This window comes from Alligator mississippiensis, chromosome 11 (assembly GCF_030867095.1).
Source record: "Alligator mississippiensis isolate rAllMis1 chromosome 11, rAllMis1, whole genome shotgun sequence".
Lineage (NCBI taxonomy): Eukaryota > Metazoa > Chordata > Crocodylia > Alligatoridae > Alligator > Alligator mississippiensis.
Genome location: NC_081834.1, coordinates 64,318,483 through 64,331,425, shown reverse-complemented (window position 1 = coordinate 64,331,425; position 12,943 = coordinate 64,318,483). Strand labels below are relative to the sequence as shown.

Sequence of the window (12,943 nt, the reverse complement as noted above, 5' to 3'; positions counted from 1 at the left end):
CCAGGCTTATCACCCTAGGATCAGGGAGAAAAGGGTCAGGCAGGCTAGGAACCCAGATACCCAGGTTCCAAGCCAGTTCTGGAAGGAGAATGAGGTCAGGAGGGTCTGGCAGGAGTTAGAGTAGGGCTGGGCTGGGAGCCAGGATGCCTGGGTTCTCTCCCAGGTTGGGGAAGGGAATGGGGGCTAGGAGCCAGGATGTCTGTTTCCTTCCAGCTGAGGTCCCCAAAATAAAACTCTTGGGATCGATGCAGACTCCTCCTCATTTCTTCCATAGCTCTGACCCTGGGCAGGGGTGGGGTTAGATCCCTTGGGTCTGAAGTGGGGTGGTACAGGTTGTACGTGTGCCTGTCCTGCTCCGTGTTGGTGAAGGGGACAAAACAGAGAGGTGCTCTGTATCCCAGGGGTTTATTATTGGGTCTCCGGTGAGGCCTAGTCTCTGCACCTCTGATGTGTGATTGTGAGGGCTCCAGGTCATAATACAGTGCCAAGGAAAGCCATCCTCTATTTTATTGTACCCATGAGATGCCCAATGGACAAAGGAGAGTGCCATGGACTGTCTGCCCCATCTCCACATCACTGGCAGAGCCTCAACCAAAGAGCTGGGGACAAGTCACATCATCCCAGGACAGCTGATGTTCTGGTACCTCCTGCAAGGACAGATCCCACCATGAGTGCTGGGTAAGGGCCATGGGAAATGTAAGGAAACCCCTTCCCCTGTGAGTCAGGAGAGGAGGAGGAAAAGGATGGAAGGCAGCTCATCTCTGTCTCTGCTGCACGCACACAATGGCTGCCACCACCATGGCCAGGATGAGAAGTGTGACCAAGATACCCATGGTCACATTGGTTTTCCAGTGGGTTTTGCTTTCTGGAAGGCAGCAGAGGGAGGGGAGCAAGAATCCCCTGTTGCATGGTCTGGTCTGCCTCCCTGTCCTAGGCCCTGCCTTCACCATGGTGGGGCTGGAAGCCAGGACACCTGGGTTCTCTCCCTGTTCAGGGCAGTGATTGGGCTGGAGGAGCTGGTGGAAGAGCTAAGGAGGGGTCCCATCAGCCATCCCTGGAAGGCCTGGGGCAGGTGACAGTCTCAGGGAGAAAGCCCATCTCCAGCTGGGAGAGCTGTCCTGTGGAGGTGTGCTGGCATCAGTGGCTCATCATACACATGTAGGTCTGAGGCTTGGAGCCAACTGAGCTGGGAGCTGAGACTAGACCACCAGGGTTTTGAGGCAGGGTGGGACTGGGCTACCTCTTACCCAGGAAGCTGTCTCTTTGGATCTGCTGGTACATGGCCTCAGCCCCTGAAGGGGAATCCACTACACCCAAGCCTGGAGCATGGGGGCAGGGGGCTGGAGCTGGTCACAGGTGGTAGCTCATGCCTTAAGTGGGATCTGTCCATTCCCCAGTGCTGAGACCTTCCTCCCACTGTGCCCAGCTCTGCCCTGCACCCACCCCAGGGCATGACCAAGCCATGGCTGCCCAGGCTGCTGTGCTCCACGAGGCAGGCATAATGGTGCCCAGAAGACAGATTCAGAGCCAGGATGCTGCACAGCTGGTAGGTCATGTTGACGTTGGGCAGGAGGCCACTGGAGTTGAGGCCCAGGCCTGGAGGCACCTCCTTGCTATCCTGCAGCCAGGCCACTTGGATGGGCCATGGTAGAAGCCGGTGACCCAGTAAACTGGCATCAGTGGGAGCTCTGGGGTGACAATGGGTTGCTGGGAATATACCGTGACCACGGGGTGCTCTGGGGAGGGCAGACAGAGGCTGGGTCAGGGTATCTGTGGCACCACAGGCAGGAAGTGCCTCACTCCAGAGGCAGCTGCTTCTTGGCACAGACAACAGCTGGATAGAAGTATCTGCTGCCCCCTCCCCCAGAGGCAGTTTTATGTTATCTTGGGGGGGCTTACCTTAGCATTGGGGGCCTCACCCTGCTTCTCCATCACCTCCTTCCCATTGCAGAGCAGAGTCTGCAGGTTCTGGATGCAGGTGTGGTTGAGTAAGTTTTCCAGTGTATTGGCTGCAACCTTGTCACAGTTCAGGGTGTCCCACACATGTAGTGCCAGCTGATCCTGCCACCAAGCCATGCAGTTGCCCACCAAGAAGCTGACCAGATCCTCACCCCTGAGGCTGGTGCTGTAAGCCCCCTGCGAGAGCTCTGGGTCATGAAGGGGTTGAGGATGGGATGGGAAGGGAGCGGGTGAGAAGAGGAGGAGGAGGGCAAGGGGAAGAAGAAGGAGGGGATGCACTCCCTCCCTCCCACCCCCGTACTCACAGCTCAAGCCCTCCTGCTGTGCCCACTTGTTGACCTGGCAGATGAAGTTGACCAGCTACAGGTGGATCAGCAGCTCCCTGTTGTGCCAGTGCTCAGGGCTGGTGGTGCCCTGGACCCAAGGCTGGAGGAAATGGATGGGGCAGGTAGCACAGTCCAGGGCGTGGATCTTCACATCCCCCACCAGTGTCAGCCCCCACACTTCTGTTTTGCCAGTTATGAAAAATGGTGGTCTGTTGTAGACGCAGGATCCAAGGTGCCACGGGCAGTAGTGGGGAGACTACCAGGGGTGGGGGAGAGACCTGGGTGAGGGGTTTCCTGCCCTGATCTTGACCACAGAGTGCAAGCTCCTGGAAATGGGGTGGAGCTGTGCGTAACCCCCAGGTCTTCTCAGAGGGCTCTTTCTCCTTGGCAGAACCCCTCAGCTCGGGGAAACATTGGCCCCACTCCATGTCACCCTGCATAGCACTGGAGGCTGCGTCCACCATCCCCCTTCCCCCCTCAAGCTGCCACAGCAGAGAGCACAGGGCCTGGGGCAGGTGGGGGTGTCCCCACTTACCTTCTGGTGCCCTGGCAAGGAGGAGGAAGAGGAGAGGCCCCATGCTCCTGGAAGGAACACTCATGGGCCTCGGAGGCTGTGATTGCAGCAGCTGCTTGTGCTTACGGCCAGGCTGAGAAGAGAAAGTACCTGAGAGGCTGAAAATGCCTCCAGATCCCCCCGACATCTCTTACTTTCCCTGTGGCTGTGTCCAGGCCAACCAGCCTTTCCTGGTCTTGGGGGCTGTAAAGGTCTGCCTCAGAGGTCTGCTTTGCTGCTGGGCAGGATTGGGACCCCTCCACAAGGTGGTCTGAGGCCTCCCCCTTGTGGCCAGTGGTGGAATACCCTGGTGGCCTGGAACCTCAGCTTGCGTGGCCGTGGGGATGATGGGGACAGGGCCCTGCTGGACACCAGATCTAGCTGACCCTTGCCCCTCTTTCTGTGGAGGCCCCTGGCTCTGCCCATCACATGGCTCCTCCTGGCCTTATCCTCCCTGTGATAAGCCATGAGCCCCATGACTGTGGGTGGCATGGGATGACAGGGGGTCGCCCCCTACCCATATTGAAACCAGCTGCTTTTGCAATGATATTGCCTGTCCCTTTGCTCTAGTACTGGAGCAAGCAGGACTGCTCCCCTCCCTCCTTTCAGTTCCACTTTGCTCCCCTCTGTTGTGACCCCGCTCTAAGTGATGGGGAGGTTGGCATGGGGGGCTTTGCAGACTGGCCGCAGGTCCCCTGGACCTCACACCCCTCCATTTTCCCTCCACTCCACATTCGCACAGGGTTTCTTCTCTTAAACCTACTCTCTTTGTCTCCAGCTGCACCCCGAGTTTAAAACCAGCGCCTCGCCAGGACAAAGGCCGTTACTCAGGCTGCGGGGAAGGGAGTCCACTGACTTCATGGCTGAAGATAGTTGGTTGTTGATTCCTTCTAAACTCTTCATTCCCCACATGTTAACTGCCCTCTCTTCATTTTAATGGTCTTTTGAGGTCCCACTCCTCCAGCTCCCCATCCTCCAGCCCTGCTGCTGTCTGTTGGCTAGTCCTAGTTACATTGTGCCCATTTTCCCGCACTGTGGCCTGATTTTTAAGTCCAGTTGAATGCATGAATGCAGGGCTGGACATGGTAACATGAGCTCTGGGGGGAAGTACAAACTCAGCTGAATGTGAGTGGGGTGGAAAGCACTTTCATGGAGCACTGGGGCTGGAAGGGACCCGCAGCAGCTGCGTCTAGCCCAGCCCCATCACACATCACATCAGCTCTGTCCAAACCAGCCCGGACAAACCCACTAACTGTACCAGTAAGAGGGCGTAAGCCCTGGCACAGCTCAGACCTTGCACCCTGATGTGGGGCAGGGGAGTGAGGATGTGCAATGTCACCTGCTATCACAGGTTGTTCCCCGATAAGAGATCCCGGGGAAAGGATCGGTGATTGCCAGGGGGAGGCTAGTGATTTCCATCCCTGCTGCAGAGGAAGGCGACCCGCCCCCCCCCGGTTCCCATGTGAGCACGGGGTCAAACCCCACCCTACCCCCAGGTCTGGTGTCGGGTTGAGCCTGTGGGAGGACAAGACCCTCCAGCCCGGCTTTGGTCCCGGCTGGACCTGGGTGCAGCCCCGTGCCCCCGGACCAGGCTGCGCTGGGAGAGGCGCGGGGAGCCCGGCGCGGGGCTGCAGCGTCCTCCTCCCGCGCCGGCCCCGCGCCGGGGGTTGGTCTTCCCGGGTCAGCGCCGCTGCATCCGGAGCCGCCGAGCGCTGCCCTGCCCTGCCCTGCCCTGCCCTGCCCTGCCGCTCGCCCGGCCCCGGCCCCGGCCCCGGCCCCGGCAGGGCCCCTCTGCGGGCGGAGGGAGCTCCGCGGAGAGCGGGCGCGGCGCTGCCGAGGCGCATCGCCTTCCCCAGGCGGGACCCGGACCCGGACCCAGCCCCCAAATTCCCAGCTCCCTCCAGCTCAGCCCCCCCTCCAGCCCTCAAACTCCCAGCCCCAGCCCCAAATTCTCAGCTCCAGTTCCAGCCCAAGCCCCAAACTTCCCATCTCTAGCCCCAGTCCCAGTCCCCAGCACCCAACCCCCCAGCTGCTGCCCCATTTCCCAGCCCCTGCCTCCAGCCCCTAGCCCTGAGCCGCTGCCCACAGCGCCCACACCCCCATCCCCAAGCCTGCAGCCCCCAGCCTTAATCTCCCTCTCTGGCCCAGCCAGGCTGCAGTGGAAGCTGTGCATGCTCACTGCAGAGGGGAGATGGCTGCAGCGCCAGCGCCAGCTCAGGTAAGCAGCCTGGGGATGGTGGCTGGGGGGCACGGGGGTAGCAGAGGAGAGCACTGGGATTGTGCCGCAGGCCTGTTTGTTTCATTGGTGGTCCTCTTGTTTTTGCCTGGGGAGAGACAGTTCATGGTAAATCCCTAGTGACCGTTTCGTCGCCATTTCATATTCTGCAAACCTTTCTCCTGTTCCCCTCAAGCGTCTGTCTCCTGAACAGACCAGGCCTGGTCTCCTTTGTCTCTACTCACGGGGAAGCCTCCCCACCCCAGACCCCTCGTCATCCTTGCTACCCTCCTCCGCACCCTCTCGTCTCTCCAGGACCCGGTGTCTTTTGAGGATGTGGCTGTGTACTTCACTGAGGGGGAGTGGGTGCTGCTGGGTGCCGCACAGAGAGCCCTGTACTGGGAGGTCATGCGGGAAAACTACGAGGCGGTGGCCTTGCTGGGTAAGCGGGTCCTGGCCTGGCACCCGGGGAGGAGGGTGGGCAGAGCACCTGGTCAGCTTCTGCTCAGGTCCTGCAGACTTCAGGAGCCTTAAGGCAATCCCTCCCCAGAGCTTGGGGGAGGCCCCGTGGGCAAAGTGGGGAGTTGGAGAGCAGCCTGGGAGGGATGAGTGGGGGGCAGGCGATATGATCTCTGGGGTCACGTTGGTCCTTTGCCACATCTGATCCACAGACCCAACACTCATGGTTGAGGGTGGGGGGAGGGGAGATCCCTTGATATGCACCTCCTCCCTCCAGTTTCCACCTCCTGGCCTGGGAGAAACCTGGGATAAGAAGGAGGAACATCCTCTAGGATCCCCCCTGATGCCGCTCCATGCTTCCCTTCTGAGCAGGCTTCCCCATATTCAAGCCTGTCATGATTGCCCAGCTGGAGCAAGGGGAAGAGCCCTGGGTCCTGTCCCCCCCAGGTGCTGATCATCAGGTGGAGATGGTGCCCAGAGACACCTGTGCAGGTGAGGAACAGCTACCCTTGGCTCTGGAGGGGGAGGGAGGGGGGCACTTGAGGCCTCATGTGGAGATCTGCCCCTTCCCTAGGGACAGCTGGCTCTCTGGGTTCCCCTGTGGATCATTTTACTCCACGGCATGTGGCCTCGTACAGATGTTCAGTTTCTCCCAGAGAGTTGCTGCTGTCCAGGAGAAACCACGAGTGTACAGACTTTCAGGCTTTTTCCCCCAGAGTGCACATGACTGCTTCAGGGGAAAAATAACCTGGGAACAACCTGGGCTGATGTGCCTTTGCTTTCCCTCTTTCCTAGCACCTTTGGGGACCCAGAACCCACTGGTCCCTGCAACTGAGAATGGAGATGAGAGTCCCCGGGAGCCGGGATGGCCCCCCAAGGGCCCTGCTGAGCGCCCCCACGCCTGCCCAGACTGTGGGAAAGCCTTCCGGCTGCGCTCCCAGCTGGCCACACACCAGCGCGTGCACACCGGCGAACGCCCCTTCTCCTGCGAGACCTGTGGGCGCTGCTTCTCCCAGAGCTCCAACCTGGCCAAGCACCTGGGCACACACCGTGGCCACAAGCCCCACGCCTGCCCGGACTGTGGGAAGGGCTTCAGCCAGCGCTCGTCCCTACTCACCCACCAGCGCCTGCACACGGGCGAGACCCCCTACCACTGCCCTGACTGCGGCCGTGGCTTCCGCGTGGGCTCACAGCTGGCCACACACCAGCGCCTGCATGCTGGGCGCATGCCCTACCGCTGTGGGGTCTGTGGGAAGAGCTTCAGCTGGAGCCGGCACCTAGCTGCCCACCAGCAGCTGCACACCACCGTTGGCACCCCTTGACCACCTGCCCCAGCCCTGGGGAGAGAGGGGACACCTTCCCTGGCCCAGTTGGATGTGGGAGAGAGAGAAGAGCCCCCCAGAACCCACTCTGTGATTCTTCGTCTGAAACCATGAAGATGAACCCCAGCCAGACCCTGTCTCCATGCCCTGCCATGCTCACAGAGACTGGCATCCACCAGGCCCATGATGCCATGCAGTGTTGGGGGCTATCAGGGAAGATGGGCTCTGTGCTCTGCTCCATCATGTCATGGAGGCATTTGATGTGGCTGGCTCCCCATGGCATGGATGTACAGGCAGGAAGAGGGGAGCTGGTGGACAGAGGAGGGACCCACAGCTCCGTGGCAAATGTGGGGAGTCAAGGCACTGGGCTGGAAGAGTCTCAGTCACCGTCGGGTAGGGACCCCATGGGGGCTCTGAGCCTGCTTTCTAGCAACTGCCTTCACCCCAGCAGCACCTGCACAGGGTCTTAAGTCACCCAGCACCACTAGGCCCCTTTATAACCATGGAGGCATGCCTGAGCTAGATGGTGTTTGTCTGCCATTTAGACCCTGTGTCCTACCCAGACAGGGGAGAATTGGTGATGTGCTGGATCCTGCAGGGGAAAGAATGACAAGTGAGACCAAGGCAGAAGAGGAAGAATAAGAAGAGAGGAATAGGTGGGGATCTGGGGTTTTGAAAACGGGGTTGCGGGGGGGGGGGGGTGCATCACCACATAAATCACAGCACATAGTCTCCTACAGTTCTAGAGAAGCTAGAACAGGGGTCAGCAACGTTTTTGGGCAGAGTGCCACAAACACTTGCAATCTTGACTTCAAAAAGTTGGCATACCAGGGGCAGATGGTGGGGTAGCATGAGGGGCCTGATCCCTGTTGCAGCGTAGCCCCAGGGCTTTCCCTGAGGCGTGAGTGCCAAGCAAAATGCCTTTGTGTGCCACACTGGCACATGCGGTGGGGGCTGCATACCCCTGAATTAGAAGCTCTTACTGATCTGCTAGGGGCATAAGGCTATAGAGCTCAGTCTAAGTTCAAAGTGAAAACATCGTGTTATTGGAATGGAATTTACTAGCAGGTGTTTCAAGCTTAAAAAATGCCACCAACCAGGCACAAATATATTGTCCTATTAGTCCCGTTGTCATGATTGGTAAATGTATGTCTCTGAGTGAGATTCATAAAACAAAGTCCGCCCTTCTTGAGCATCCTGACAGTGCCCCCAGCACTGTCACTGTCAGTCCTTTCTGCACCTGAGCCAATGTTCACCTGAATTTATATGACTGTACCTGAGTGCAGGTTTCTAGCCAGAGCCAAGAACAGTCTGCAGGGCTGTGAAACGAAAGAGAGACATTGTCAGATCTGGCTAACAGACAGCAATGTTAATTTATAGCTTGATTAATGCAGCATCAAGACCATAAAAAAAAGAGAGGGCTGCTAACACCTGTGGAGTGAGGAGAGATTAGCAGGAATCAGGGAGATGACAGTGAGCCATGAAGTCAACGGGCTGCCTCAGCGCTGCCTGGATGGAAATTCTGCTGCCCTCTCAGGCAGTTGGTGTTAAGAGGATGCTGGGGACAAGTATGTGGGAGTCACTAGCAAGTTGGGGGCCAGATCAGGGAGAGGCGGTGCCCCTCGCCCCACACATGGACATGCCTCACACACAACTCCTTCCCCACCCAGTGCAGGGGGCTGTGCCCAGGAGACTCACCCTCTCACAGCCCTGTGGTCTCACAGACAGAGGAAGAGGAGCCAGCAGCAGCAGCTCCTTTCCCCCCTCCCAGGTGACTACCCCCCAGGCTGAAAGACAGCTCCCTGCCTGGCTCCTGCCAGCCTGGTGTGGAGTGGGGAGAAGGCGGGGATAAGGGGCCCTTTCTGCCACACAAGCCTTGATTCCCCATGTCTGGAGCCTGGGAGAAAGATGTCACCACTGTTGGCAGATGATAGAACAAGGAGCAATGGTCTCAAGTTGCAGGAAAGGAGGATAGGTTGGATATTAGGAAGCACTTTCTCATTTGGAGGAAGGTGAAGCACTGGACCAGGTTACCCACAAGTGGTGGCATCTGCATCCTTGGAGGTTTTGAAGACCTGGCTAGACAAAGCCTTGTCTAGGATGATGTACTTGGGGGTGGTCCTGCTTGGAGCAGGGGGTTGGATTAGATGTGACCTCCTGAGGCCCCTTCCAGCCCTCAGTGTCTATGATGAACCCCAATCCCCTGTGATAGTGGGGGGCTGCCCTAGGGGAGCTCAGAGCAGGGGGCAAGGCAGAAGGAGGGGGTGGTGGGTCTCTGTGCTGCCTGCCAGCTCCTGAGGGGCCAGCCCCAGGTCGGGAAGGTTTCCTGCCCCTCTTGTGAGCTAAGATCAAGTGTAGGGAGTCTCTGAGGTCCCAGACTAAGCAGTGCATGCTTGCCTGTCATGTCTGTGGGGCATCCAAACCCCAAGACCTCTGGCACAAAGGACGCTTGCCAAGGGATTTGGGAGCACCCGGCGTCCCAGGGTGATGGGTCTGGGACGGAGGATGCTGGCGCCATCCATGTGTTTGCCAGGACTGAGTCCTGCCTGCCCAGTCGGTGTGGTTTTGGGAGAGACTGAGATGTGCTCGGTCGCTGCGATTTGGGCTGATTTGACCTGAAACACGAAATATATTTAAAAAATACTAATCTGGCGTGGGGCACCCGCTGGAGACGAAGGGGCGGGGGCTCCGCTCGGCTCGCAGGGCGGCCCCCCCCTCCCCGGGGCTCCCCGGGCTGCGGGCGGCGGGGGGGGGGCGGCCCGGGGGTTGGCCTTCCTGGGTCAGCGCGCTGCATCCGGAGCCGGGGGAGGCGGCGCGGGGCCGGAGCCCGGAGCCCGGAGCCCGGAGCCCGGCGGGGTGCATGGGGCTGCCCCGGCCGCGCCGCCCCGCCGCCCGCAGCCGCCGCGGGATGGAGACCGCCGCAGAGCCCTGGGCAGGTGAGGCGGGGTTCGCCCGGCCGGGCGGATCCCGCTCCCAGCGCAGCGATGGGCGGCTGGGGGGGCGGCCCGGCAGGCGGCGGACGGGAAACTGAGGCACGGGCGGAGCGGCTGTGAACCCCTGCAAGCAGCAGGGCTGGGGACACCCCCACCCCGCCCCGCCCCGCCCCGCCCCGGGGTGCAGGACGCCTGGGTTCCGCCATGGCCTGGCGGGGGGGACGACACTTGGGAGCATTGCTGCTGCCTCAGTTTCCCGACCTGCAAAATGCTTGTGGGGAGGCACAGCTCTGCCCTCCCTGTAGCGCTGGGGCAGCAGGCAGGGCACAGCAGCCTCCTGGGGGTGGCACACAGAGCTCCAGCCGGGGGGCGGGGGGGGATGCCGCCTGCAGTGCCTGGACACCAGGAGGGACAGAACGGCTGCTCTGTCCCCAGTGCATCTCCCAGTCTCTGGGTCCCAGGGCAGCAGAGAGCAGAGGCTGGAAGGGGCGAGCTGGGGCTGACCACCCAGCAGCCTCCGGCACTGAAGGCCCCGGCAGCTCCTGTGCAGAGGCCGTGGCCTTCCCTCCCGTGCTCGGTAGCCTCTGATAGCCCTCGCCTCCAAGAACATGTCCAGACCATTTGTTGATCTGGCTAAGCTCTTCGCTTTCACCCTATCTGCCAGCAAAGAGCCCCATGTTTTAAAGACCTGCTGGGTGAAAAAGAGCCACCTCATGTTAGTTTTACACTGACAGCCTGCTGGTTTCATGTTGTGGCCCCTGTTTCTTGTCTGGGGACAGACAGTCAATAATAAACCCCCTTTTACTCTGTCAGCCTTTTGCCATAGTATGCTGTCAACTCTTCTCCTGTCCCCCCATCAAGCATCTCTGTTTTCAGCTGAACAGAACTATGTGGCCTAGACAGTGTCTTTTCTTTTGTTTTTCTTAAGGAAAAGTCTTCATGTTCCAAGTCAAATCAGCCGAATCAATTCCAAATTGTGAGTCATTCAAGAACCAAATGTTGCCCTACTACTGGCAAATATCCTCCACCCCCACCTGGGGCTTCAGATGTTTCCAAATCCTTTGGTGGGCATCCTACTTGCAGGCCCAAGCCCGGAGACTTGGGATTTGGATGCCCCCGAGTTTCGCTTGCCCTCAGCTGTATGGCCGCAGGAGCAAGCTAGGAGTCTCCCATTTCCTTAAAGTTGTCATATAGCCAATGTCTTCCCACTGGAAGTGAAAGTGGGAGACTAACTATGCCTTACCTTAGTCAAGGAACTATATCCTGCCAAGAAAATGGATGTCCCTGCCAGGTAAGGTAGGGACAGGTAAGGTAGGGACAGGTAAGGTAGGTCTAGACAGTTTCTCCGCATAAGGAAGTCCCTCCATAGCACTCGTCAGCCTTCTTGCTCTTCTCTGGACCTTTTCTAGTTCACCTCTGTCCTTGCTGAGCTGCGGCAACCAGAGCTGGGCACCGTATTGGAGGTGTGGATGCACCCTGGGTTTATAAAGGAGCATAACAATACTTTCCATTTTGCTTACAATTCTTTTCTTAATTGTTCCCTGCTTACCTCCCTCTTTGCTTACCGCCCTAACTCCTAACACTGTCTGTCCACTCCCTTCTGCACCTTGTTGCATGGCTAGAGTCTTCCCTAGGGCAGGAGAAGTCCCTGGTCCCGGCCTGTTCTCCACTAGCCCTGGTTGAGGGAACCTGGGAACAGTTGCCTCCCTGTCCCTTTGGCTGGCTGCTTCTGGGGGCTCCTGCATTTGAGGCCCCTCTGCTATAGATGCTCAGCCCTGTGGGGCATTCTCCCAGGCTATCATGGGTTCACTTTTCCAGTCCCATTTCCAGGCTGGGGGGTGACCAGTGCCTGTGGCATCCTCTTCCAACAGGTGATGGGGCAGCAAGCACAGAGGAAGACCTGGATGAGAAAGAGGATGCCCAAGCAGCTGCAGTGACCACAGTGGACCCGGAGAGGCCGTACCGCTGCCGGGATTGCGGCAAGGCCTTCGGGCAGAGTGCACACCTGCTGCGGCACCAGACGGTGCACACTGGGGCACGCCCATACCGCTGTGGGGACTGTGGCCGTGGTTTCGGGCAGCGCTCGGACCTGACCACGCACCGGCGCCAGCACACGGGTGAGGAGCCGTACGCCTGTGGTGACTGTGGGCGCCGCTTTGCTCAGAGCTCCAACCTGCTGCGGCATCAGCGGACGCACACGGCCGAGGCCCCCTTTGCCTGCTCCTGCTGCCCTCGGCGCTTCCGGCGCCGGGCCCACCTCCTGGCCCATGGCCGCACGCACACCGGCGAGCGCCCCTACTGCTGCGGGGACTGTGGCCGTGCCTTCCGCCATGCCTCCCACCTGCACCGGCACCGGCGCGGGCACACTGGTGAGCGCCCCCACCATTGCCCCGACTGTGGCCGCAGCTTCGGTGTCCGCTCCACCCTGGTGACGCACCGGCGTGTACACACCGCCGAGCGCCCCTATGCCTGCGAGGACTGTGGCCGCCGGTTTGCTCAGAGTGCCTCACTGCACCGCCATCGCCGCACCCACACCTGCGCCCGGCCTGGCCGTCATGGCCCTCACCTGCTGCTGGAAGGTGGGGATTGCACCTTCAACCAGAGCTCCGACCTCTTGCAGCACCAGTGCCCCACACAGGCCCCCGCCGGCGGGGACATGTCATAACTGCAGCCTCCTCTTCCTTGCCTGTGCTGGGACAGGAGAAGGAGGGGACTGCTCTCCAGTGAAACCAGCCATGACATCTTGGGAGAAACCCAGTCTCCCAGGTGCTGCAGCTGCAGGGTGGGGAGCTCTGGAGGCTTTGCCTTTTGTACAGACATACCATAATCGGTGCTCCTCTGCAGCCTTCTCTTCCTTGCCTGTGTGGGGACAGGAGAAGTAAGGGACAGCTCTCCGGTCACCACGGCCATGACTGCTTGCAGGGGGAAACCCATTCTCCCAGGTGCTGTTGCTGATTCAGCCCCCCTCGGGCTGTATTTAACAACAGTGCCCCCTGCTCCACAGAGTGGCTATGTGATGCTAGGAACAGAATTGTGGCCTGGTCCCTGCCCTGAGACCTATTGTCTCCCCCTTGCCCCCGGTCAATAAAAACCCATTGGAAAATCATGAGTGTTGGGCCATTACACAGGTAGGCAGGAAGTTCCTGCTGGAGTGGGAGCCTGGGCGGGTGGGCAGG

At 59.7% G+C, this 12,943-nt stretch overlaps 1 protein-coding gene and 1 long non-coding RNA gene across 2 annotated transcripts; one reads left to right on the top strand and one right to left on the bottom strand.

Moving 5' to 3' along the window:
• Positions 1-488: 488 nt before the first annotated feature.
• Positions 489-4,289, bottom strand: LOC106738060 (uncharacterized). Its single transcript, XR_009455773.1, has 4 exons — positions 2,821-4,289; positions 2,265-2,385; positions 1,900-2,147; positions 489-1,736 (listed from the first exon to the last, which is right to left on the bottom strand). It is a non-coding gene; the product is annotated as an uncharacterized LOC106738060 (long non-coding RNA).
• A 76-nt stretch (positions 4,290-4,365) lies between these two features.
• Positions 4,366-12,873, top strand: LOC102567094 (zinc finger protein 250). Its single transcript, XM_059714154.1, has 6 exons — positions 4,366-5,056; positions 5,369-5,495; positions 5,885-6,004; positions 6,308-6,832; positions 9,635-9,766; positions 11,639-12,873. The coding sequence occupies exons 1-6, from the start codon at positions 5,030-5,032 to the stop codon at positions 12,430-12,432; spliced, it is 1,725 nt and encodes a 574-aa protein (XP_059570137.1). The 5' UTR covers positions 4,366-5,029; the 3' UTR covers positions 12,433-12,873.
• The last annotated feature ends 70 nt before the right edge of the window (positions 12,874-12,943 follow it).